Below are 25,084 nucleotides of genomic sequence, written 5' to 3' on the forward strand. Positions count from 1 at the left end.
GGGACAGACAGGAAGCTGTGGCCCATAGGATAACATTGTTATATGGAAGCTGAGTGGGAGACATTTCCCTCAGTCAGACAAGCTATGCGGAACCACCATGGGTGGCATTTTCTCTAATTTACATATAGCTCATGTGCAGCAACATATTTTTACATGCATTTCTACTTAAATAAAACATGAACAAGGCATGATCTAACCACTCACAAAGCCCTCCTTCCTCCCCCCAACTCTTCATCCCTACACACACTACTACTTAACTTCAGCAGTTGCTGAATGACAGGTCTAAAATGTCAGAATGGTGTGCACACAGGATGCAGGCACGGCTGCAAGCATCACTGCTGCCGACAGTCCCAATGGTTGAAAGAGTAAATCAATCCTGATGGGAAGGTGGGTAGAACGGAGGCAGGGGTCAGGAGAGGGGAGGGGGGCTCCAATGGGAGTGAGCCAGCCTCTGTCAGACACACTCAGCCACTCAGCCAGCTAGCAAGAGAGAGACTGTCGACGGGTGGGAGAACACTCGCCGGGAAGCGCTCACACGGAGATTGAGTTACCACGGAATTAGATCAGGGCTGTGGGAAACAGCACCTTCTGAACACACTCTCAATCACACACATAAACACATACAGACACACCAACACATACTCCGACTGCACTCTTGCACACAAAGAGTCACCAAGGGAAACCTCAGAGAAGATTGAGGAAGGCAGCTGGGCACACGCCAGTTTCAAACAAATGCTTGCTTATACCTCTTAGCTTACTGGCACTGGTTGGAGAGTAGTTTCTTCATATAGGTGCCACATTAGGACCACGGTCAACAGCAGTTTGGCGTGCTGCTCAAGTTATTAGGTGTAAAGACAATATTGAGAAACATGGCAATCACAGACAAATGAGCTCAAACCAAACACAACAAAATAGAACAGGACATTATGCAGAGTTTGCTACTAAATTTCGCTGGAATGGAGCCTGAAAAAGTCTTGGGATGCCACAGGTGAAATGTCAAGGTTTGGGGAAGAAAAGTCATAATTATGTTTAATGGACCACTGGAATGTCAACTTTAATGTGAAGGACCTTGGCACTCAAGTGTGAGGAGAGTGTCTGCATAATGGAGATAACGTGAACCTACCTGTCTTGTACCATAATAGTTTCATAACCAATACTAGTGATTCCAAATATACTCAAGTTGAGCAGTGAAAGGCCAAGTTAAGATCAAGGCATTGTCCAGAGAAGCAGTATGCATGCCTTGGGTGTTTTCAGCACTGGATTATGCAAATGTTAAGGTCCATAAATCAACAGAGTGGGGGTACTAGGTTGTAGAGATGCATGAAATGGGTAGAGGTATAGGCATGTTTTTAGTGAAAGTGTGTTCTGACAAGGGGAGCGAGAAGAGCTGGGGGCCTGTATGTGTGTGTGCATGTGTGTCAGGGATGGTGGCTCATCCACACTCACTGCATCAACAGAATAACTGAAGCTTGCACATTGTATCTGTCACCACCAAAACCCCTCTGACATTCTGGAAAGAGCATGTTGGCCTGCAGTTGCTCTTTGGAATCAAGTGCTCATCCGCACTTGTCTAGCTCCCAGTGCACTGAGTTAACAACTGACCTGATGGACAGAGCAGAGAAACAGCTGCTCCTCCACAAGGTATTGGAATGGAAGACGCCAGGGGGGGTCACGCTCCCACTGATGGCCCTAGCAGACAACACACTCAACACAGGAATTATCCCAGCCTCGACTGCCGTTGTTTCTCGAGCCTTGCACCCCTGATAAAGAGAAAAGACATCTGTCTGACCACAGTGTTTATATTGATAGTGATACTGTCTTTTCATGTCTTATATAATGACAGTGGTGAAAGAAATGTTACAAGTATAAATCTTGCATTCAAAATTATTATTAAAGAAACAAACAGGTCTACTAAATAATAAACTTAGTGCCATAAAGTAGCCTGGTGCATGCAACTTAAAATTATACTCTAGTACTTGAGGAATGAGGATTTCATTAGAATATGCATTTTTTTGTTGAAATGACAACAACTTAAAACTAATTTAATTTATTAAAGCATAATACATTCAAAAAACAAAGCTTTTGTGCCTTGTATATAGATATATACACATATATAGGCAAACATTTCTGTATTTTGTGCTTTTTTTCCTAACACATGCTAGAAATACAAACAAAAGGGATCAGTTACACAGTGAAATATAAACACTGAAAGCTCTAACCCAGGGGTCTCTCACTCCAGTACTCAAGGGCCGCTGTCCTGCTTGTTTTCCAACTGTCCTTCTCCTACCCACTGCTGATCACCTGGATCAGGTGGGTTCAGCCAATCAGAAGCTGAAAGGGATAGTTGGAAAAGAAGCGGGGTAATGGCCCTCGGGGACTGGAGTCAGAGAGAAAGCAGCTCTAATCTGTGGATATTAGTGGTATGGGGTCAAGATTATCCTAACTTTTTTATTTATGTAGCCGATAAGGAACTTTCCATTTATGGTTGCATTTAGCTTGAGCTTCTAATAACTTTTCTCTTTCCCATTATGCAGAAGACTAAGGAGTGAGAATGAATGAGTCCCAGGCAGTTGACCTGTTTGCAGTGATTGTAGAGGAGCTGGAAAGGGGAGGAGTGGAGAGGTTTCCTAGGAGAGTCTGGCAACAGTGACTGACTAATGTTGGGCCTCACGGCTGATCAGTGCTGTTGCTGAACCACACAGCTGACAGCAGACAATGAACAACACACTCTGCTAATAGGCCGTGTGTCCTCCACAACACCGAAGAAGAAGAGGGCTCTTCTGCTACAATGGAGCCTGTTGCTTGAGAACTGGGGTCTCAGCAGGGAAAACTGGGGACCTGAGGCCAGGAGTCTACTACCCAGGAAAGGATAACACAGGAAAAAGAACCGGGCCATATAACCAGCCTTTTAATACATTATTTTAAAAATATGTATTTTAGATTAATTAAAATAATTTGAAGCATCAGTGTCAACACAAAGTCTTTAGAGCTTGTCTCTTTGATCTACCTCTGTTAATTTATTAAAGCATATGTCATTGAAATACCAGCTCGATTTTAACTGGCTCAGGCCTCGCTAAGCACCGCCCACCTCAACCCGGAGACCCCGCCCCCATCTCCGCGGTGTGAAATGATCACAGTGATGATCTGATGTTTAAAGTGTGGCACACACACTGTGCAGTCAGTACGCCCCCGAAGCTTTCTCTGGAAGGAGCCTTGAAGCCTTTTGACCACAACACACTTGGAAGCAAAATGAAGCGCAGCCACAATTACAGTTCGTCTGACAGCGACCTGGATGACAGCGTCGAGGTGAAAGACAGTGGAGACGAAAATGGGTATGTCCGCTTTTATTGTTAACTGAACTTTTTATAATCAAACGTGTGTGCTGACTGCAGCAATTTAACTTAACGTAGTGCATATTTTATTTTCTGCCTTGACATTGCTTTTAAACGCCGTGTTGTGCTTCAGTATAAACTTATTTATTGCTGTTGTAAATTTCAGGCAGCTTGATTCTCATGGCTCCATGTCACCCACCACAAGCACCCAAGTTCAAGCCAGAAAAAGGCGCAGAGGGGTAAGCAAATTTCTGCCTGCTGTCAACTTGTACACTAGAATAGACCCCACTGATTTTTTACCTACCTAACTTGCATTGTTTGTTTTTTTAAAAACAGATTATTGAGAAACGGAGGCGCGACAGAATCAATAATAGTTTGTCAGAACTGAGAAGATTGGTGCCAAGTGCCTTTGAGAAACAGGTAAACTGTTATACTTCAGTTCTTACCTTGTTGGGACACATTTGCCCATCAAAAGTGACAGTTCTGTCCTTTCTCTTTATTACAGGGATCAGCTAAATTGGAAAAAGCAGAAATATTGCAAATGACTGTGGATCATCTGAAGATGCTTCATGCCTCTGGTGGCAAAGGTAACTGAAAATTATGTTGGCTTTAGATAATCAATAGATTATATACTGATGTTGTGTTCCTCTATTTTATATATACAAAAAGGCTATGAATCATATTTTAACTTCCTGGCTCTGCTTCCCTGACAGGTTATTTTGAGGCTCATACTCTTGCGAAGGATTACCGCAGCCTGGGATTTAGGGAGTGCCTGTCAGAGACAGCTCGCTACCTAAGTATCATCGAGGGTCGGGATAGTACAGACCCCCTCCGGATACGCTTGGTGTCCCACCTCAGCAACTACGCCTCTCAGAGAGAGGTGCACACTGGACTGGAACACTTAGCCTGGGGATCTGCATACGGGACTGCCCCTGCCCATCTCCCCCACCCGCTCCTGCTACAACGCCCACAGGCCAGGACACCTGCATCCAGAAGCAACAGCAGCCCTCCCTCCTCCTCCTCCCCTTCATCTTCATCTACGTCTTCCTCCTCCTCCTCTACTGATGCATCTGGGCCATCCCGACTCAGTGCCATGCCCCTCGCAGAGTCCCTCAGAGTGCCTGCCAACAGCTCGCTGCCCCTCAGTGCGGCAGTTCCAACATCTAAGCTTTCACCACCACTGCTCTCATCCCTCTCCTCACTTTCAGCTTTCCCTCTCTCCTTCGGTGCTTTCCCTCTTGTCTCCCCAACAGCCCTCAGTGCTGTGAGCCCCTCTTCCACTCTGTCAAAGCCTTACAGGCCTTGGGGCACGGAGATTGGGGCTTTCTGAATCTGAACAAGTGGACTGAAGGCAACAGCTGAGCTGTGCCCACCACCACAGACTAGGCAGGACAATCTGCCTAGTCTGTTTATATAGCATTATAGCACAGAGGAACAAGCAAACTGATTTCATTTTAAGTATAAAGAAAAAGTGGGAAATTTTGCAAAAGAATGTCATTTTCTCACAGTATATGATTACTCTTATAAAGGCACAAAATATTTTTTATTATTGGTTGAAACTGATAACAAACTGGACACCTAACTGTCTCCAGGTAGGGGAGTGATGATGATATGGGCAAGAAACAGATTTACTGAAAGCCCAAAGAGGCAATGGTTTGTAGACCAGACACTGAAACTTTGTCAAGCACATGGATATCTGTATTTAATATGATGTAGGGTTACCTAATTTGATTTATTTCTTTTTAGTGGTATCAGAACTACATGGAAATGAATATGCACATATACAATATGTTATATGTGCTATTCTTGGAAAACTAACTACTTGAGAATTGGAAACTTACATCCTTGTACCTATTTGTAATATTTTTGTACCAATAAATTGACTTTAAAATGATTAAATGTGGATTTAAATCAAATCATTTGTTGCTGTGGCATTTGCTTCTTTAACTTTCTACTGTATTTTGTTTTCAAATAATGTATAATAGCTCTACATTAAGTCCTACATAGAAGGAGTGTAACTGGCCTCCAAATGATTAAGATCCTAACATCCTAAATGACATATAACCTGCAGGTGCATTTTTGTTACAATCCTGCAGAAGTTAATCATAAGATAATAAGGTTGTGGTTACTGACTGAAAGGCAATTCCTTTACTCTGTGGCAGGTGAGCAGCCAAATCCGAGAGCATTGTTGCCTTTATGAATACCCAGGAAATCATTAAGAGCCAAAGGAAATCCTTTACAATGTTGGCCTGACCTCACTAGTTTGGGTTGGTCTGAAACGGAGACAATAGTGTGAACAGGATGGGAACATTGGGGGAAAGCGGTTAAAAAGTAATAACAATAAACAGATAACCAATAAATCACTGCTCAACTCTGAGTTGTGCTTTCTGGTCTGGTCAATCTTAGTGAAACTTTTTTTTTTTTTTACATGTTTACAGGTTTTAATGATTTTGTTATACCTATCCATGCATGACCCTGGGCTTCTGTGAGGGGTAGCTTCTGATTTTGATTTGTTTCTTTCAGGGTTTAAGCCACAAGCTATTAATGTTAATATTGTTTTACTCTGAGAAAGAAAATTAAAGTACATTTAAAACTCAAAATACATATGTGCATCTTATCACATTTAATGTTAAGTAAATGCTAATGAATGACACATACCCCATTCCCTCTAAAGTGGGCTGTAATTAAAATTTTAAATCCCCCTCTCATGAAAGAGACAAAACGAAAATGATTCAATTTCAGATCCAAAGTGAGTGTTTTTTGCAATTAAGTTTTTTTCTGCATTTGGCATATTGCAAACTTCTGCCGTTCTTTTGGAAGGGATAAAGCACCAGCTTGATTATTTGGCCTGAAAAAAAAATCTGTCACTGCCACCTAGTGGAGCAATGTCACACTCATTGTCTCATGAGTACTACCCTGAATGAGTATGCCTGAGTAGATTTTGAACCAGATACAATTCAAAACGAATTAACATTGGACTGGAACATGAATGAAGAATCAACTAGTGGAAGACAGTGAATGTCAGGATGTGAAGATAACTGGTTCTTTTATTTGGCAGTTTACATTTTCCTTCCTCATTTTTTGCACAGGAAATTATTAGATAGTGCATGCCATGTTCACAGAATCCCAAATCTTTATTCAGCAAAGCTTTCACAGAGAAATATATGAAGAGGGAAACACAAGCAGCAGAGGATGCAAGCAAGATATCAGTGATATTGTGTATTAAAAAGAGACTAGTTCAGTGTGCTGAATATAAAGCATCCTGCATCCATTCTCTATCTAATCCCCTAAAGAGAGCAGACACTAATGATGCTTCATGGTAAATTCACAGTCACACACACTCACACAGACATACATTATGTTCTTGCTATCAATATCAAGGTGGGAGCAACAGCACATTCCACTGTCAAAGACACTATGCATGGTACCAGTATGGTGTCATAACATTCAAGAAATTAAACCCCAACTACTGTAGAGCTAACAGAGCTGATTTGGCTAAAGATGGATTCATTGAGAAATGGCTTTAGGGTAAGTGGGAATCATATTACCAATCTGCCATATTTTGTCAGATTGGGCAAAGACATTTTTAATAACAGTAAAGCACCTATCAAGTTCATTTTCAAGCTCATTTCAGAAGAAATTTATATTTTAAATTATATTGTTAAATTACAAGATCCAGTGAGAAGGTGTGTGTGAGGAAGATACAGATGTGATACGTTGATATCTTGAGGAGCCTGTAGTCTAAGTACACCAACCTTCATTCTTCACAAAGACACAGAAACATCATTGTGACGTAATCAGGAAATACAGAGGGGTTTCACAAGAAAACAGCTCAAATTTCAATGACTGAAACAATCAATGAAAAAGTGTTTGAAACTGTACACTGCAGTACAGTACAACCTTTGTATGATAGACAGACAGACAGACAGACAGACAGACAGACAGACAGACAGACAGACAGACATAGACTGACAGACAGACAGACAGGCAGATAGAAAAAACGAGGGGAAAGGATATTTACAAAATAATAGCCATATACTCATATTTTCTTTAAAATCATCAAATCCATTCAATTCTCAAGATTAGTGTTATTTATATTTGTATCCACTGATAATACTGATAGTAGTGAGTACTGGTGGTATGGTGTGTAGTCATGTAGTGCTGAGGTCCTTGAACCTCTTGGCCTTCAGGGGTTTGGTGTCTGTTCTGATGAGGGTGAGGGCAGGGAAGAGAAAAGGAGCAGGACTGGATGGAGGGACATAGACGAACCATGGAAGTCTAGACTTGTGTGGGGCTCATGCTGTCAGCTCTTCCCTCAGCTCTTTGTTCCTGCGCACCACAGCTGCATGTCTCTCCTGAAAACGCCAGAATGGCACATGAAGAGTGATTAGTCACTCAAATTAATGATGGACTTTTGTGCTTTCATTTTTGTAGGACACGACTGAAATTTCTCACCTTCTCCTGTAGACGCTCAATCAGGGCTGCCAGATGGGCTTCACGGTTCTCCTTGATCAGCTCCATCTTCATCTGGAGCTTCTCCTCAGCCATCTTGCTGAAGTTGCTGTTCTCTTCCATGGCCTTTAGCAACACATCCCTCTCATGCTCTCGCTTTTCTGCCAATGCCCTCAGCACCTGGGCCTCCTGGTGCTAAATATGCACAGCAAATATAATACACTGATATAGTGATGTTTTTTAATCAATTTTAAACACCCCAAGCCTTTTAAATAACTAAGGCACTCACCTTCCTCCGTTCTTCTGCAGCCTCCAGTTTCTTCTCAATGTCCTCCAAAGATATATCCCTCTTGGGGGGTGAAGGGAGGTTGTGAGCTACATCTGACACTGGAGATAGAGGCTTGAGAATCACCTCAAAGGCCTGGCCAGAGGCACGCTTGTTTATAGGTTTTACTTCCATGTCTGTAAATCAAAATATTACCATGATAATACCATAATGATATCCAACATTAAACACATCAATCAAATAATAATTGCTTATGCATGTATTTACGTGACAGAAAAAAACATGATGGTCAATTTATTTGAACCAAAGTGAAATGTTGGCGCTGAGCCATACCTTCAAACTCGCACATCAGCTTATTGTTGCGTGACTCTGGGTAGAAGCATGAGCAGATGAGGGAGAGGACAGACAACTCCTTCATCTTTTCTTTGTATGCTGTGGGTACATAAAAACATAGCATAGCCATATATTACTCATGAAATTAGTGAAATTAAGTTCCAGCTATAACTCCTATAACCCACTGCCAAATAACACAAACATTACACCTAAATAATAAATACTGCATACAACTGAGCTATTTCTAAATTCATACAAATTATGAAAGGAAAATAGTTTAATAGCCCAATTAGACAATCACTGTATTAATGATCTACTAAGATTTTAAAAGATACATAAATTGCCTAATAATTTGTTAGTTGAATGAATTCTTTAGGTCTCATCCAACTAAAATCAAACAAGCTTTGCCTTTACTTTATTAGCTGCTATAAGAAATTTGTGACTCATTTCATTCAAGAAATTGGAGAGCTGAACAATTATGTGTTTTACCATTTCGTTAGACAATTTATTTTTAATCTTATTTGCTAATTCTGTCAGTTGTTCCATGCTTTCTTGTAGCTGACAAAGTGCCCACCTGGCTATTCACAGAGGACTAGAGATTGTGAGTGTTGCTCATCCTTCTGCTGCAAAGGCCAGCCTGTAAAGCGGACCCTTGCTGCAGGGCTGGCCTGCCTCCCACCCTGCCATGCACCTGTCTACCCCGCTACAACTCTGCCACCAACACACACAATGATGCAGCCAGTCTGTACATCATATTATACTTTAAATTATCGAATTGTCCACTAAAGTAAAAATACCATGAATGTTGTGTGTATGTACATAGAGGCTGAAGAAATCAATGAAAAAATATCTGCTGAATGTCTGGCCTACAATAATAACTGTCTACTAGGAGGGATGACTAATTCAGTATGCATTATCTGTTAGAATAAGGTTCAGTGTGCTTATTCTTAGACCGAATTGTCAGTAATTAGTATATTTGCACAGATTCCCATATTTATTTTTAAAAAATACATCACGATAAATCTGTGAGAGATGCTGATACATCCTTGGCAAGGAAGAAATAAATAAAGATATTGAAATTAATAAAAGGAGCCATCTCAGTTAGATCAATGGATTAAAAAAAATCAAGTCCAGGTCACAGAAAGGGTTTTTAAATAACATCTTGGAGCTGTTGAGGTTTAATTGTAGCCAGGTAATATGACTGTCAGCTTCGCTGTCGGCTAAATGGTCGGCAGCCCAACATCTTGGGTGGGGTCCGTCTGCATTATGCTGCATGTTGGGGCCGCTGTAGCATGAACCGCAGGTGCAGCGTTGTAAATAAACCTGTCTAAGGCCAATCCATGTTGCCTACTGACATAATTTAAGATCAATGCAAAAAAGGAGGAAGGGAAGACATTGATATATATGATGAAAATAGTGGAGACATTTCGGTAACTTAATGACGGAGGATGCTTTGCTTGTAAGCCCTTTTTGTCATTACCACACTCCTGTGCCGAGACAATAGACCCATGGTCTTTAGAGAAATATCAAGGGCAGTGAACCAATATCAATCAAAGGTTCAGAGGATAACATTTCTATTTGGAGCCCTTATAGAAGCGCGACCACCAGCCGGTAGACTATACTGGGCCGACACAAGCTCCACACAAAAAAGGACGTATCTGTCACAAGCTCATCAATCCATGCATCCGTTGCCCCATGCATCAGTTTGAACATGACCAGTATGAACATGCTTACCGGTTGCCGTTTTAGCCATGGCCGATGTATCTCTTTGCAGAGGATGCCGTAGCTCTGTTCAGGTGAACGGTGATGCTCCTTAAGGCACTGAGTCAGCGAATAGACAGGACAGGATCGGATGGCAGACGGGAAGTGGGCGCACACGGGAGCGCGCAACAAGACCCTCCTCTACCCACGACGCGCAGAGCAGCTGGGAACCAGCGGTAACCATACAGCCTTTATCTTTAAGCTATGTTTAAGGCACCTAAAGCTGATAAATGTGCTCTACAGATCAGACCTGCGGCATGTGGTTCAGTGGATTCAAGTTTATTTTAAAAACAAAGCTCTTTGATAATCCAGTCGAACAATGCAGGCGCTACTAACAGTGGCGCCCCCAGAAAATGCTCATAGGGGTGGCCGGATGGAGCCAGTGAAAATCTTAGGGGGGCACACCAAATCGGTTGGCCTTCATATTCATTCATATTCAGTTCAGCCGGTGGCTGTGCATTGCTTGCCCCTTGACTCTTTTTCATTAAAAAGACAATATGCATCCAACGCATTTACCTCAATTTTGAGAACCCATTAGCTGTCTGAACTGTCAGCTCCAACAGTGTAGCCAGCTGCCTGTCGTGTCCATGGCAGAGACAATTCTGGCAATGGAGAAGCCAAAGGGGAAATTGCAGTTAAAATGTGTGAAGCGACTGAGTGATAACATAATGATTAAAGTTTATAAAGTGTGACTACTTTTCAAACTTACAGCTGCAGTGCTGCACTGTGAACCTATGGTTGTGTAATGAGCCAGAACATATAACAAACTGCAGACTGCATGACACTTTATTTGGAGTAAGACACTGAGAACCTTTTTTGCTGCTCCACTGAAAGAAAAACTTACAGAAGCTTAATTAAAAAAAAAACAAAAAACATGTAACATACAGTACATTCAACATAATAGTAAAATATCATTCCCTCCACAAATACACCAGTTTATTAATGTCATTTTCTTTGCACTAACAATAAAACAAAGAACATTTCAATAGATATTTTTCACAGAAGCAATATTTACTTGTTTTAGTTGGAAAAGCACAGTTGCATCAAGTGTCACAATAAGCCATGTTAGTGAGCTAGTATTCAAAACATCAATCACTGGAAGTAAGCATCGTAAATGGAATGCCATCAGTTTTTATGTTCTCAGGTACGCCTGTGCTTTCTCTGCTATTCCAAGCCAAAACATTTGCTGTTAAAAAGGCTTATAATGACAGTTAACGTGATATGGAGAAAGCTGTTGTCTTACCAGTCATCAAGTTTTATGGCTAGGGAACTTTGCATGTTATATAAAGAAAAAGGAAGCCCTAATTAAGTCACATTTGATGACCAGTGGCTGCTGCATTACATTTAAAGCTCAGTTATGTTGTGTTTAAGTTACAGTACATGAAGAAACAAACAGTACATTACAACTAATCAGTGCCAAAGCAAAAAAAAAGAAGTGTAAAATGTCAAAACTCTGGTTTTTGTGGACATATTAAACGTATGGCTCCTGATTAGCATTAAAGACTGCATAAAAAAAAATTTAAAACTCCATTATTGCATTGCACCATGTTTTCAGTGTCTCATTGGTTTCAAGAGAAGATACCTGGAATTAAAGGTGGACTTGCATACCAGTGCAATGAATTACACTTGGCTAACACCTGCTTTAGTCTTGAGTTGCCTCTTAATATAGTAGCCAACAAGTATCTGAGGACGTTGTTGGTAATTTTGAAGAACCTCATGACAGCTGCTTAGCTGATCCCCCTTCAGCCGATCCAGCAACGTCACACAAACCACAGCAGCTTTACACAGGAAATGGACATTAACTCAATGAAGTGTGAAGACAACATTTTGAGATGCTGAGAAATTCACCAGCTCTAGTATAATGCTGATATTGTGTTCTCTTACCTCGCAGACCACTCAGCTTGCACATAGCAGCAAAAACTGATGACTCCATTTCAATATTGCAGACTCCTGCTTCGCTGGCCTTCCTGAGGTAGTCCTGTTTATCCTTCTCAGTGTAGGAGCAGAAAGCACCATCCAAACGGGCTTGTCCTGGGTGACAAATAGATAAGAAAGCACAAGCATGAACAGTACAAAAGATGAGCATTAAACTTTACATGCCTGCGATTAATGCAATTAACATATCAATGCATCAAAGCTCATACCTTCATAGAAATCTAGCGTACACATGGTGTTACCAACCACAGTTTGAAACTGGTTCAGCTCTTTGCTGCATTGCAAAAGCTCTTCAGCCAGGCTTTGGTCCAGATCAGTACTTCGCACCACTGTCTTCCCCAGGATTACCTGCTCAAACTTTGGCTGGAAGGTGGCATCCACAGACTGTTTTGTTACAACAACAGTCCCTGGCTCAAGCTCTGAAAATCAAAAATGGCAAGCAGAATAAAGGATATTTTCTACTCTGACAGTACAGAAAGCTTCATTTGGTCTACATGTTAAAATAACATACTGATTCAATCGAAACTACAATATATTAAGTAAAGCAGACATCCTGATCATTTTCTACTTAGGAACATTGTGCTCCCTCTTGTGGTAAAATTGAGAAAATGCGACTTAATGGAAAATATGTACTGGCGACAGTTATGGTCATACTAATCCATTTCATAGCAAAGAAATGTAACAACATCAAGAGTAGATCAAGTTAAGCACATTTCTTTTATTTAAAGTTAATTTACTCTGGGTTGTGAGCATTATTAATGGTATGATGATAAGACAGATGTAATCATATTTAATGATCAATTTTCAGACATTTAGGTAACAAAAAAACGTTCAAACAAAATGCTTACCTATTCCACCTGATGTGCCAATACGTATTACTGTAACATCTGTGCAATTTGCATGATAGAGGAGCTTTATTAGCTCATGCAACATTATGGCAATAGATGGGATGCCCATCCCATGCTGGAAAAAAGTACATAAATGGTTGAATTTTTAGGAAGACGACAGAATTATATCTTCTTATGCCTACTTGCCTGTATTTGTACTATACCATTTGTTGACAAAAAATAAAAATAAATAAAAAAGATCATCAAATTTTGGTTCCTACGTACACTGACAGACAATACAGGGCCAACTTTGTACATGGCATAGCGGTCAGTTCCAGCACAAATATTTGGGTACTCTGATTTGGGGTCCTCCATACCAAGCTCGGCAGCAATGTACTCAATGAATGACTTCATTCTCCAGGGACTTCCCCCGACACACACAAACTGGAAGACAAAACACACAAAAACACAAATCCTTTCTAAATAATGAAGATGATGCAGGTGATATTATTTCCACAAATAAATATTATAAAGATCATTACTTTAACATCACCGAAAATAGCTCGCAGATCATGTGTTCCGGTTCCTAGACTGAAATGGTACAGGATGTCATCTTTTAGTGCATCCAGATGTGGGTTGTGCACAATAGCAGAGCTTAAAAGGTAAAAAACAAAAAAAAACAAACAAACAAACAGATATTAAATAGTCTGTTCTAACCTGAAAATCAGACTAAATGGCTATTTGTCTTATTATTTGACAAGCTGTTGATTCCAGGTGTAGGTTGGTTTTCTGTGGGTTTGTTAACTAAGGGACAGTTGTATCCTGAATGTTTAATCATTTACGTAAAAATGTGATTACAGCTCACACCAAGATTCGTCTATATTTTCAGGAAAGGAACAAAGACTTTGTAAACTGCCACACCCAGCAGTTTCCTCATTTCAAATTACACAAAGTGGTAAGATTACTTATTGCCATTAATACTTGTAAGCAAACAGGCTGTTCATATGTTAATTCTTCATACCTGCCACACGACGCGTTTCTCTTGTCCTTTGAATCCATCTTCCTGAAAAGAACTGTATCCGAACAAAATTATTCATTAGAACAGATTTCATGAATGTTACAGGTAGCCCTCTCATCGGAACCTTTTGTCTGGCAAACTGACCCACGCTAATAAACTCCAAGTCATTTTTCCACATGATCACCTCAGCAAAGTCACCGAGCATTGCACCACGCACAGGTTACGGTACTTTATCGCTCAACGGCAGAGAAATAAAGACTTTCAGCCTCATCTTTACCTTCTAAATAAGCAAACAGGACAGTCTACAACCAGAACGCCACTATACAAATAACTAATAAGTATTACCTTTGTAATGTAGTCGCTACAATACTGTTTCTCTGCTTCCTATAAATAATTTCGCTCTGCGGTCGACACGGTAACGCTAGGATCCAGCCCAGGATGACGCCACACACGTCACAAGCGTCATAGCTCACAGGAGCCTGCTGTACACCGCCTCGATCACGTACTAAGTGGCTATGCAATTACCAAATTCACTAATTTCAGAAAAGGAAAGAACAGTGTGTCATGAAAATTCCCATATTGCCAAACGCATTAAGGCAGATTCATAATACTGGCTTGATTGTAGGCCATGTAAGTTTGTTCAGTGTTCATCAAATTAACTGTACAGGTTTTTAAAGACCTTCTTAACACAGCACGGGATAGCCCACAAGATAGCAATTAATATTGTACAGCTCTTCAAAAGTAAACATAAAACCGCCACAAAGATAAATGATTGGTATAAATGACACATCCTTCAATCTAGGGGGTCCAATAGAGGAGTTGTGGGCTGGGCCCAATAATCTGTACATGCCAGATAAACAGCAGAAAAGGTCATGGATGGAGCTATAGTCTCCTGAAAGCCAAAGGCTGTAATTAATGCTATTGTCTACAATTGGCAGGAAAAGGGATAGGGGAAGAGAAAGAGAGTCAACAGAAAAGAGAAAAAAGACCATACAAAACAACTGCAGTGATGCATATACAATATAAACAATAACAATGCTTATAATATTCCTTCATGATCAAGCTCCTTCATACCTCAAAGACCTCATAGTACCATATTATCCCAATAGACCACATTGCTCTCAGAGTGCAGGTCTACTTGTGGTTCCCAGAGTTTCCAAAAGTAGAATGGGAAGCAGACCTTTAGCTATCAAGCTCCTCTCCTGTGGAACCAGCTCCCAGTCTGGGTTCAGGAGGCAGACACTCTCTGCACTTTTAAGGCTAGACTTAAAACCTTCCTCTTCATCCCTTACTTATTCTGCTATAGTCCTAGACTGCCCGAGGACCATCGGTGCACTGAGCTCCCCTCCCCTAACCCTCCCCTCCTCCCCCCTGTATATTCCTCCATTGAATGTCATTAACTTTGTGCTCTCTCCCTCTCTCTCTGTTCTCTCAGTACCTTCTGCAGGTGTCCCTGGTCCTGGAGCTGTATATTGCTGATGTGCAGTTACTGACCCCACCAACCTGCAGTGTCTATTTGTTGTTTATTGTTGCTGTTCTTTTCTCTCTCCTCTATTCACTCACCCCAACCGGTAGAGGCAGATGGCCGCCCAAACTGAGCCCAGTTCTGCTGGAGGTTTTCCTCTCCACTCGCGCCAAGTGCTGCTCGTGAGAGATTTGTAGGGTTTCTGTGTAAAGTGCCTTGAGATGATTTTATTGTGATTTGGCGCTGTACAAATACACTGAATTGAATTGAATAAATGCTCATTATTGCAGCTACACGCTTTAATCACTTGTCAGAAATAAAATAGCAACTCACAACAATGCTGAACCAAAGTCGTTTATGACAGAAGAAATTAACATGTTTAGCAAGCCATGTTAAATCACAATGCTGACATGAGCTCAGCTAACACAGGTGTTGACAATTTTATCACTGTCAACACAGATAGGGCTTCTTTAATGACCCTAAGATGATGAGTGACAATATGCATAAAATTGCAACTTTGCCCCTCAGTTTCTTGAAAAAAAAACAAACTTTACCACCACCATTAATTGGTTCTTCAGCTTTAATCATTCCCACACAATAAATATTTCACCCTAGTTAAAATATTACACAGCAGAAAAAGACCACGCTGATAATAAAGTGGCATTTAAGTGTTATGACTTCACTTCAGATGGTTATCAGTCTCGTGCAAAATATTAAACATGCAAAATGAAAATGTCACAAGTTAAATTCTACCAAAAACTCCACAAGAAAACAAACAACAGAAACACTCTGGGGTGAATGTTGAACACCTGTGTACATTACTTAATAAGGTGAGTGAAGCCTTTCTTCCACCCTAAAAACAAAAATATGACAATGATAAGACAATTAGTAATACAGACTGTGTGAAAACTATACTTTTACACCAATGTGAAATATTAATTCGCTTTTAAAATCCCTAGTTAAAGTTAGCACTATCAACCAAAGTCAATTTAGATTATAATTAAACTCACATTTCTTCTTTTCCAGGATTCCACCACTTTTCATTAAGCCTTAGATGTCCAGGATCTCTCTGTTAACATAATTTTATCCAAACAGTTGTGAATATTGAGAGTTCAGTGACATTACCACAAGAAAACTTAATACAAATACCAAACCTACCGCCTTGGTTAAAACTATGGGGTGTTCTGGCAAGAATTCCGGTTTCTTCATGGCCTCAGGACAATTTGCCAGCTCAATTAAAAAATCCCTTGTGTAAGATATTCTGCCTACAAAAAAATACATATATTAAAATGAACATTAGAAATCAAGGTTGTTAGTCTGGCGCCACCTGCCACACCACTACTGTATGTAACAGTTTGGGAAAAAGTAAAAACACTAGCTTTACAATAAAAGTCTTCAGCTTGCAAATAAGCAGAGTTGCACATATTTCAATAGTTGTAATGTGTCATTTAAAACCTGCAGTCTTACCTTTTTTTGGTTTGTGGAGGTTGACAACTTTGTAGAACTGCTCAATGCCAACACTTCTCTATTGATTACAAAATTATAAAGCTGTTTTAGAAACATGTGACAGCGTGTAAATCAAGTGCTTAGTACCCAAATTGGTTATTTGAGGTAATTGTAATTAAAAACAAAGCTGTGAGTGTGTAAACAGCATTGAAAAACTATACTGATTGGTTGGTTTCAAGTTATGAAATATGGTGATTTAATGCTTTTCAGTTCTGCATTAATGCAAACTGAATATATTTGGGTTTCGGACTGTTATTTGGACTAAATAATCAATTCAAAGACCTCACTTGGAGAAATTGTGATCTGACAAGCACTTCTACCATTTTTGACATTTTATAGATAATTAATTGAAAATCGTGGATGAGACAATGGATGTATGAAAAAATATCACTGGCTGCAACTCTAAAATTCAAATTATTTCTTACCTCTTGTTCCACTTCCTTCATCAGTGCATATGTAGCAGTATTGAACTGGGGCTCTAAATGAAGACAGAAAACTCATATTGACACTCCAATAAATATGAACACAAAAAAATTGAAGGTAACATCTTCGATCATATACCAACTGGAATAGACTGCTTACCAATGTTAACATGCAGGCAGCGACGCAGGGGTCTCGCAGGCTCCAGGTGTTTTTGGAGGATTCTTCTCCTTGATACCTCCATGCTGGTGTCAATAAGGTTTAAATGTGTTTTAGGCCTACTATAGTCTACAAGTCCTGCTCTTCATATTTATTCTGAGCAGTGCTGTGTTAATACAGGCAGACATTACAAATGTTTTGACATGATTTTTCTGTGCTTTCAAAAGTGGGTTTTGGGACCTTTAGGGGCCCTCTTGTGGACCAAGGCTGTTGGCTGCATGTCAAAAATACTTGTTTTGTTTAAAAGCCTGAGAAGTGAATACGGATTATGATTTAGATGTGGGTTTCAATTTATCTGCCCTAATTCATCAATTTACCTGAATTTCCCTTTGGGGATGAATAAAGCTCATCTTATCTTCATAGCTGTAATGCAAAAGCATTTAGACTACAAACTGGCTCGATAATAGGTTTCTTACATAATTTTATAGTAGAGTAGTCAACTTTCTCAAACTGATTTCTTTAAAAAAAATCTAAAATGCTAGAAAAAGAAACATGGACTGCACGGACTGTTTTGAGATGCCCCAGACTGGGTGTAGCTTAACAGCTAACATGTTATAAGTTACAGAAACAACTGCTTTTAACCCTATTATCTTGAGTTTAGTAGCTTAGCTGCAAGGTAACTTTGCATAAATTAATCATCTGGTAGTAGAACACGTTTCCAAACTTTTTTTCGATTCAATTGTAGAAGCAACTTTGAAATCAGGCGTTAGATTTGTGTTGTAGTTAATGTGTTTCATGGCAAATCTGCACGATAACGACGAGCGGCTATTGCTAGCTTTAGTGTTTACATTACTAACCATGATAATAACTACGTTAAAAGACCGTCTAGAAATCCCACAGCATTTCCCATTGTAACATTAACTTGACGTTAAGGCAATGAGACGATAAAGCAGAAAACAGTAATTGACACAAATACAACTTGACAACGATGCAAAAGTTTGAACTCGGTAACAGCATATCTCTAGCTTACACTGTCCTAAGGAATAACAAGGACGTTCTCATCGCTGCATTGTTTTTAGAAATTAGACATGTTTCATTTATCACCTGTAGTTCTACACAACTCCCTCAGTGTGGTTTTCTGCCTGTTCGCCTCACTGATGTGGAGCACCGATGCTAGTTAAAGTAAAACCATAACTTCCGGTTCACAACTTTCAAAATAAAATATTTAGCATATACACAGCTTAGGCAACTTGAAAAATTGAATTTAGAGCTTGCTGCATTTTAATCTAACAACTGATCTACTAATCTATAAAGGCCTGCAAACATGTTGAAACTAACTTCCGAAGTGCACGACTGGGGAACTTCCTGCACCTTACTCAGGTGTGTCCTGGCATCAGTGCTGCTCTTGGTGTCAAACTCCATCTCATCAGTGGGCCAAGAGGATGTTACACTCAAAATTCTACTCATAGACCAAATGATTAAAAAAATACTGTATACCCTAAATTAACATTTTGTCATGAGAAAAAAAAAAAACAGAAAAGGTTCATCATTAATATTAAAGCCTTGATTTATATGGTGATTAAATGGCACTTTATTTACAGAAGGTCAAAAAGCAAAATGTTTGCACTCCAAGTGACAGATCTGTGAAAAAAAAAAGTATTTTTTATAAATAAATGTAGTTTACAATCTGTACAATAATACAAACATGCAACTAGATTTATATCCAATTTTTCAGTGCTGCAAAATGAATAAAAATATTTTGAGAAAACCAAGCCTCAAAAAGACATTGTACTGCCTAATCACAATAAACAAAACTGAGTTACAAAAAAAATATAGGCAAATGCACTGTATTCTACATATTCCACATTAATCAAAAAGAGACAGAAAAGGCAATTGCTTCCCTAAATCAACTTTGTTTGAATCAGCATTGTATCCAAGCCACATCCTCGGTAACATAAAAAGTAATGTCAATTTCACACAAGTAGTAGCTGTATTTTTCTAGGACCTATTGGTCTTCCGCTCAGTTCTGCAACTGCTGTTAATGCCTCCTGACGAGACTCAAACACTACAGTCGCAGATCCTTTAGGTTTACCACTCTGGTCATACTGCAGTGAGACAGATCCAGGGATAATGCGATACCCATAGCAAAAGTCATAGATTTCTTCACTTCTGATTTGGAATGGTAAGTTGACCAATTTTACACAGGTGGAACCATCAAAATGCTGCACTGAGGAACCAAAACGGCCACTAACACCATTACCTCTTCCATGTGAAGCACAAGTGCTTACTGCAAATGGTTTGTAACAGCCTCCATGAGAATGTTCATTAGTCACTGGTATATTACTATCATGAGAAATCATAAATTCAGGGTAGTCCATGTCTGGGTGATAGGATGACCCGCTGCTCCGGCTTGAGTACCTGTCATCTCTTGGATCTTGCTCACCTGGCTCTTGCCTCATTGGTGGTTCAGTACCCAACTGCTGCATCTGAGAATGTGAAATGCATTTCAATATGACTTCAGATCCAAGAAAGCGTCGTCCATTTAGAGAGAGTGCCTCCATAGCCTCTGCCTCAGACCGGAAAAGAACCAAAGCCTTTCCAACCCCAGCACCTTTATGGTCATGCAGTAAAAACACCTTGTCCTCTGTGATATCAAACCCAAGGAAGAAGTCCATAACCTCAACTTTCCGCACATCAAACGGCAGGTTCCGTACAAACAGACAAACCTTCTCAGAGTCATAACCATCACTGGATGGCAGTTGCTCCTGAAACCGTTCAGAATCTCCAGAAGCTTGAACATCCATGCTCTGAGACTCCAGAAGGGCGATCATGTTCTCTCTTGAGATTGGGCGGACATAAACCCAGCGATTAAAAAAGGGTCTTTTTTCATTAGCTATAGCGTCACAGTAGTCACGGAGACTCTTGAACAGCACGAACGCAGATCTAGTTCTTCTCCCATCACTTCCAATTAAGTGCAAAATCTGGTCATCCTGAAGCTTTGCATACTGAAAAAGCTTTTTGATATCTTGCTTTTCCACAGCATAGGAAAGATTGTCCAACAATACACAGTACTCTTCATCAGAAAGAGCCATGGACCTCTGGGCCAAAGGTGACTGTGACCTGTGAGATTGTGGATTCCTCTGATTGCGAACAGGTGACCTCTCCCTTTCAAAGTTGTCCTCCCTGCTGACAACCGGCACTCTACGCGTAGCCCGACGCCAATCATCTACTGTTGTCGTCGAAACCTCAACATACCTTGACCCGATATACCTCCTATCTCTCTTCAGACCTTCACTTGCATCCTCTCTCGTTGCAAATTTGACAAGACCTTTCCCGTTGTTTACACCATATCTATTTTTCAATAAGATAACTTCATCAACAAGCAAACCACTGAAAAACTCACGTACTTCCTTTTCAGTCACAGAGAAAGGCAATCCTTTTAGAAACACACACAAGAAGTCATCATTATTGTTTGAAGCCCTATGGTGAGGGGGAGGGCCCGACATGCTTCCTGATCTCCTGCCTGTTTCAGGGCCCAAAGATCTTCGAGCACGTCTTGCATCTTCTTCAAATCGCCTTTTTTGATCCAAGTTGACATTTTTTGTACTTCTTTCAAGCATACTCTGCATCTCTGCTTTACTACTTAGTAGCAATGTAACAGGTGAATCCTTAATGCAACCTCCTGACCGTGTCATGGCTCTTCTTGCATCTTCATCTGAAGCAAAGATAATGAAAGCCTCCTCTCGCTCCCCACCAATTATATGCACCCCTCCATCTGGAATTTTGAGGCCAGTGAAGAACTTGCGAATATCCTCAGAACCTGCTGTGACTCTCAGTCCCTGTAAACGGATGACGACTGCCATGCTGAACCACAAACAACAGGACCTGTAGACAGAAGGGTATAAAAAGCATTATTGCCAACAGAGCTTCTCTAGCTCAGCGTCGGTTTCCTGGTATTCCAATATAGCACCACTGAACCTGAATAACAATGTGAGATAAAGGTCATCATTGACTAGGGACACCATTACCATCAATGCCCACAGCAGCCAGCTTGAAGCATTTACCCTGTGTTGAAAAACCAACTAGATAAAAGAAGTACAGTATGAACTACAGATACCAACAAAATTTCATTAAACATACTAATCAAGTTCCACAAGACTCTACACTTTACCACAACTTCTTCATTATGACATATTTTTAGAAACCACTATTGGCATAGCACTTATCACTACATCCAAAAATACAGCCCAACACTAGCTTAAAATGACAATATAGTAGAAAATCAAAATACTACTACAATCTAACAATTTGTCTGCCACAATCATTTAACTTTTTTTAACCCAGATCAATCTTTCCTGACATTTTTAAATTAACTGCACAACTGGAAAACAATTCAAAATGAACAAAATTCATAATATCATACTACACCACCTCATGACCCTGCATGACTGAGAATCTTAGTATACGACACCACATACCTAAATTACCACAGAAATTTGACAACCACTACTGCAATAATTGATTCATAAATCGGTAAATAGGCATCTTGCAAGTGAAACGTTTCAAATGCCACCAATTTATTAAAACACAGCTTATCAAAGACTGAAGACTAACAGATTGAACATGCATCACCTCTCATAATGCAACAATCCAGGCGAATCAACATTGCCATCATATTATGCTCATGACCCTTCCCTTAAAACCAACATTTACAATGCATCAAGGCATTGCACACAAGGACAAAGTAGACAATTTTATCACCTAATATTTCCACTTCACCTAACATTTCCACTTATTCAAAGAAGTAATCAATAACACCGAGGTTGAAATAAGTATTTCTCCAATTCATTTCCTGGGGTCTTTGGAATAGGGCAGCCTTGTCGATCCGTCATAAATTCATTCTTGAAATGGCGACTTGAAGGAAGGAAGTGCTTGAACAGGTACACAGCAACTATGCATCATGGACAATATTACCATTATCAAAACATAGCATCAAAAACCAATTTGTACACTGACAAGAACAAAATAAGTGAACACTTTAGGTTTGGGCATTTACTGCATTAAATTGTCATAAAATGTGATTTTTTCGTCTAAGTCAGAACTGTAGAAAACTGCAATGAACAATATACAAATAATTAGTCTTTTTTGTCTGCTGAACACATCTATTACATATTCACAACATGGTTCTTGTGTAAAGCTCAAAAAGTTTGAATGTTATATATGAATGAAAGTAGTTGAAATCCACACTGACTTCAGTGGACTTCAGGTGAGCTAACTTATAACTCAGGTTATCTGTTGATGTTATTAACCTAGGGGTTCACAGACATTTTTCAACTGTGAAGAACTTAATAAAATCAATATGAAAATAATGATACATGATGTACAATCACAGCATTTATCACTAAACAACACTGTCTTAGCAAATGCCAAAAGAATCAAAACTTTGTGTGGCTGATGTCCATCTATTTATTTTAAACGCATGTGCATCATATTTTAGTTATGGACCATACGAGTGATTCGACATACTTAGGTTAAACAACTACTATCTCCTTACACCATCTATTAGTACCAATTATCTCCCAAGGTATCTAGCCATATTTTAGCTTGGTAATATTTTGCAAAAATGTTTACACTTTCTAAACAAAACAGGTCAATCTACCACAAACAATAACGCACCACTCTGTCAAACAATAAGTCATCCACAACAAAATGATTGCAAAATGTTTCATGTATAGTATTAATAAAAAAAAAAAAAAAAAAACAGTTGTGGATTGGATATTTTTACATTTATCTTACTATCCAATACCACCAGTGTATTAACTTTTTACATTTTCCAGGTCTCTTTGCTCTGTGCCTCAGCACCATGTCCTCTTCAGGACACTTTAGTACAAATGGATTTACCTCTTTTGTCTTTTCATCAGAGTTCCTCATCATATCAAATATTTTTTACTGTTTTTAACTAGTATACAGGTGTTCCAGGACCAACAATTCAGTGGTATGAAACACTTAATTTAGCATAGATGAATGGTGCATTTATCTGCTATCGTGTCTTCCACTCTCAAGTCAGCAAAACGTTAAAACTGTCAAAAAGTTCACCAACAACAATCATGTTATTGGATTATCCTAGTGATTTCCTGAACACCAATGCTCAAATGGAATTCAGCTGAATGCTGAAGTTAATGCTGTCAACAAAGTTAACTTAAAAAACAGTACAGTCTCATGTTTCATTAAATTTGCTATGTAAATCGATGCAATATGACATTGTATAATGAAAACAGCCAGGAAGGCAGAGAAGACGTCATTTAAAATTGCAACAGCACCTGCATGAATTGTGAAATGGTTAACAGCAATGTAATTTGTACGTATTAATGAGATATTGGTCTAATTTCACAAAGCCACTGTATTCTTTAGGGTTTCTTTAATCTTTTATGAAGACAAGGCTCACTGTGTGCTTCTAGGCCTCTGAACCAAAGTCCACAAATTATGAAGCTAAAATGAAATACCAATATAGCATGATTACTGATCCATCCACGCAAATGAAGCCATTGGGCAAAGGCTAACATTTTTTAAAAGAAAACACCACAGAACAAACACATAGCTATTAATATTGTCGCCTTTGCAGACACTGGCATTGCATAGCGAACTGTAACGATAAACACAATCAGAAAACACAGTGACGATGTGATCAGTTTTTACTTTGCTAACACAGTCCGTCAGTCGAAACAAAGCTTGGCTAAACACCAAGCTAACGTTGACTAAACACCAAGCTAACGTTAGCTAACCAGCCCACTAGGCCTCTGTGAGCTAATCGTTAGCTCATTCAATGGCCCACATTAACCTGCGGCGATGAGCGTTTCCTGCTGGATAAATAACACCAAAATGCAGCTGCCTAGCCCAGGACAAAACTTACACAAGAGACAATCACTGGTTCTCGTGACAAACCAAGAATAGCGGATTAATTCAGATCAATTCGGCCTAAACTCATACGTCGCTCCGCTGTCTTCTCACAGCGCATGCCCGCCCCCTCCAAAAGAAGAAAAAAAAAAAAACAACTCTTCTTCTTTACTTCCATTGGCGAGCTGCAAACTGACATGAACGGTGCATAGCGCCACCTACTGCACTGAAGCGTGTACATTAGGTGGCAATTTCTGCAAATCTAATATGCTAATCCATTCATCCATGATCACTAGGCCTATGTCTACAGAAGGTCGTTGAGAGTCTACATTACCTGGTTAATGTAAACATTTAAAGAAAGCCATTCCTACCTGTAATTGTTTGTCCCCTATTATGAACAGTCTTCACTTCCCTATTTCTGATATTCTGCCCTAGAGTATGTCTTTTCCTATGTTGGTTAGTAAAAACTAATAAATATTCCAGAGTGTGCATCTTGGTTTTAACCTACAAAAGATAAGACTTTATTTCTTACAGATAACTTACTTCTCATCCTGACAAACTTCTGACCAATAGAGTCCATCCACCCATCCACCCGTCCATCCACCATCCATCATCTACCCATCCATCCATCCATCCATCCATCCATCCATCCATCCATCCACCATCCATCCATCCATCCATACGTCCATCCACCAT

General features: G+C 39.8%; 5 protein-coding genes across 11 annotated transcripts; 1 reads left to right on the top strand and 4 right to left on the bottom strand.

Moving 5' to 3' along the window:
• The first annotated feature begins 2,934 nt into the window (after nucleotides 1-2,934).
• On the top strand, nucleotides 2,935-5,248 carry LOC113122474 (hairy/enhancer-of-split related with YRPW motif protein 1-like). Its single transcript, XM_026293860.1, has 5 exons — nucleotides 2,935-3,332; nucleotides 3,499-3,571; nucleotides 3,669-3,752; nucleotides 3,838-3,919; nucleotides 4,046-5,248. The coding sequence occupies exons 1-5, from the start codon at nucleotides 3,148-3,150 to the stop codon at nucleotides 4,660-4,662; spliced, it is 1,041 nt and encodes a 346-aa protein (XP_026149645.1). The 5' UTR covers nucleotides 2,935-3,147; the 3' UTR covers nucleotides 4,663-5,248.
• Nucleotides 5,249-6,442: 1,194 nt separating this feature from the next.
• Nucleotides 6,443-10,982, bottom strand: stmn2a (stathmin 2a). Of its 2 annotated transcripts, XM_026293691.1 has the most exons (6): nucleotides 10,874-10,982; nucleotides 10,681-10,766; nucleotides 8,404-8,502; nucleotides 8,074-8,246; nucleotides 7,788-7,979; nucleotides 6,443-7,687 (listed from the first exon to the last, which is right to left on the bottom strand). In XM_026293691.1, exons 3-6 carry the CDS (start codon nucleotides 8,486-8,488, stop codon nucleotides 7,628-7,630), a joined length of 510 nt encoding a protein of 169 aa, XP_026149476.1. In that variant the 5' UTR covers nucleotides 8,489-8,502; nucleotides 10,681-10,766; nucleotides 10,874-10,982; the 3' UTR covers nucleotides 6,443-7,627. The 2 variants fall into 2 exon arrangements, with proteins under 2 accessions (XP_026149476.1, XP_026149475.1); XM_026293690.2 differs by lacking the exons at nucleotides 10,681-10,766; nucleotides 10,874-10,982 and adding an exon at nucleotides 10,138-10,594.
• A 106-nt stretch (nucleotides 10,983-11,088) lies between these two features.
• On the bottom strand, nucleotides 11,089-14,426 carry upp1 (uridine phosphorylase 1). Of its 4 annotated transcripts, none has more exons than XM_026293686.1 (8): nucleotides 14,290-14,426; nucleotides 13,948-13,999; nucleotides 13,469-13,580; nucleotides 13,212-13,370; nucleotides 12,948-13,062; nucleotides 12,309-12,518; nucleotides 12,049-12,195; nucleotides 11,089-11,942 (listed from the first exon to the last, which is right to left on the bottom strand). In XM_026293686.1, exons 2-8 carry the CDS (start codon nucleotides 13,983-13,985, stop codon nucleotides 11,785-11,787), a joined length of 939 nt encoding a protein of 312 aa, XP_026149471.1. In that variant the 5' UTR covers nucleotides 13,986-13,999; nucleotides 14,290-14,426; the 3' UTR covers nucleotides 11,089-11,784. The 4 variants fall into 4 exon arrangements, with proteins under 4 accessions (XP_026149471.1, XP_026149470.1, XP_026149472.1 ...); XM_026293685.1 differs by lacking the exon at nucleotides 14,290-14,426 and adding an exon at nucleotides 14,089-14,282; XM_026293687.1 differs by lacking the exons at nucleotides 12,948-13,062; nucleotides 14,290-14,426 and adding an exon at nucleotides 14,089-14,283 and having other exon boundaries at nucleotides 13,304-13,370.
• Nucleotides 14,427-15,971: 1,545 nt separating this feature from the next.
• On the bottom strand, nucleotides 15,972-24,518 carry gra (granulito). Of its 3 annotated transcripts, none has more exons than XM_026293942.1 (7): nucleotides 24,405-24,518; nucleotides 17,498-17,580; nucleotides 17,341-17,393; nucleotides 16,877-16,934; nucleotides 16,568-16,674; nucleotides 16,420-16,478; nucleotides 15,972-16,262 (listed from the first exon to the last, which is right to left on the bottom strand). In XM_026293942.1, the coding sequence occupies exons 2-7, from the start codon at nucleotides 17,577-17,579 to the stop codon at nucleotides 16,232-16,234; spliced, it is 390 nt and encodes a 129-aa protein (XP_026149727.1). In that variant the 5' UTR covers nucleotide 17,580; nucleotides 24,405-24,518; the 3' UTR covers nucleotides 15,972-16,231. The 3 variants fall into 3 exon arrangements, with proteins under 3 accessions (XP_026149727.1, XP_026149725.1, XP_026149726.1); XM_026293940.1 differs by lacking the exon at nucleotides 24,405-24,518 and adding an exon at nucleotides 18,599-18,666; XM_026293941.1 differs by lacking the exon at nucleotides 24,405-24,518 and having other exon boundaries at nucleotides 17,498-18,583.
• rbm12bb (RNA binding motif protein 12Bb) lies at nucleotides 19,062-24,512 on the bottom strand. The gene is made up of 2 exons (XM_026293939.1): nucleotides 21,472-24,512; nucleotides 19,062-21,379 (listed from the first exon to the last, which is right to left on the bottom strand). Exons 1-2 carry the CDS (start codon nucleotides 21,501-21,503, stop codon nucleotides 19,468-19,470), a joined length of 1,944 nt encoding a protein of 647 aa, XP_026149724.1. The 5' UTR covers nucleotides 21,504-24,512; the 3' UTR covers nucleotides 19,062-19,467.
• Nucleotides 24,519-25,084: the final 566 nt, after the last annotated feature.

Source organism: Mastacembelus armatus, chromosome 16 (genome assembly GCF_900324485.2).
Source record: "Mastacembelus armatus chromosome 16, fMasArm1.2, whole genome shotgun sequence".
Lineage (NCBI taxonomy): Eukaryota > Metazoa > Chordata > Actinopteri > Synbranchiformes > Mastacembelidae > Mastacembelus > Mastacembelus armatus.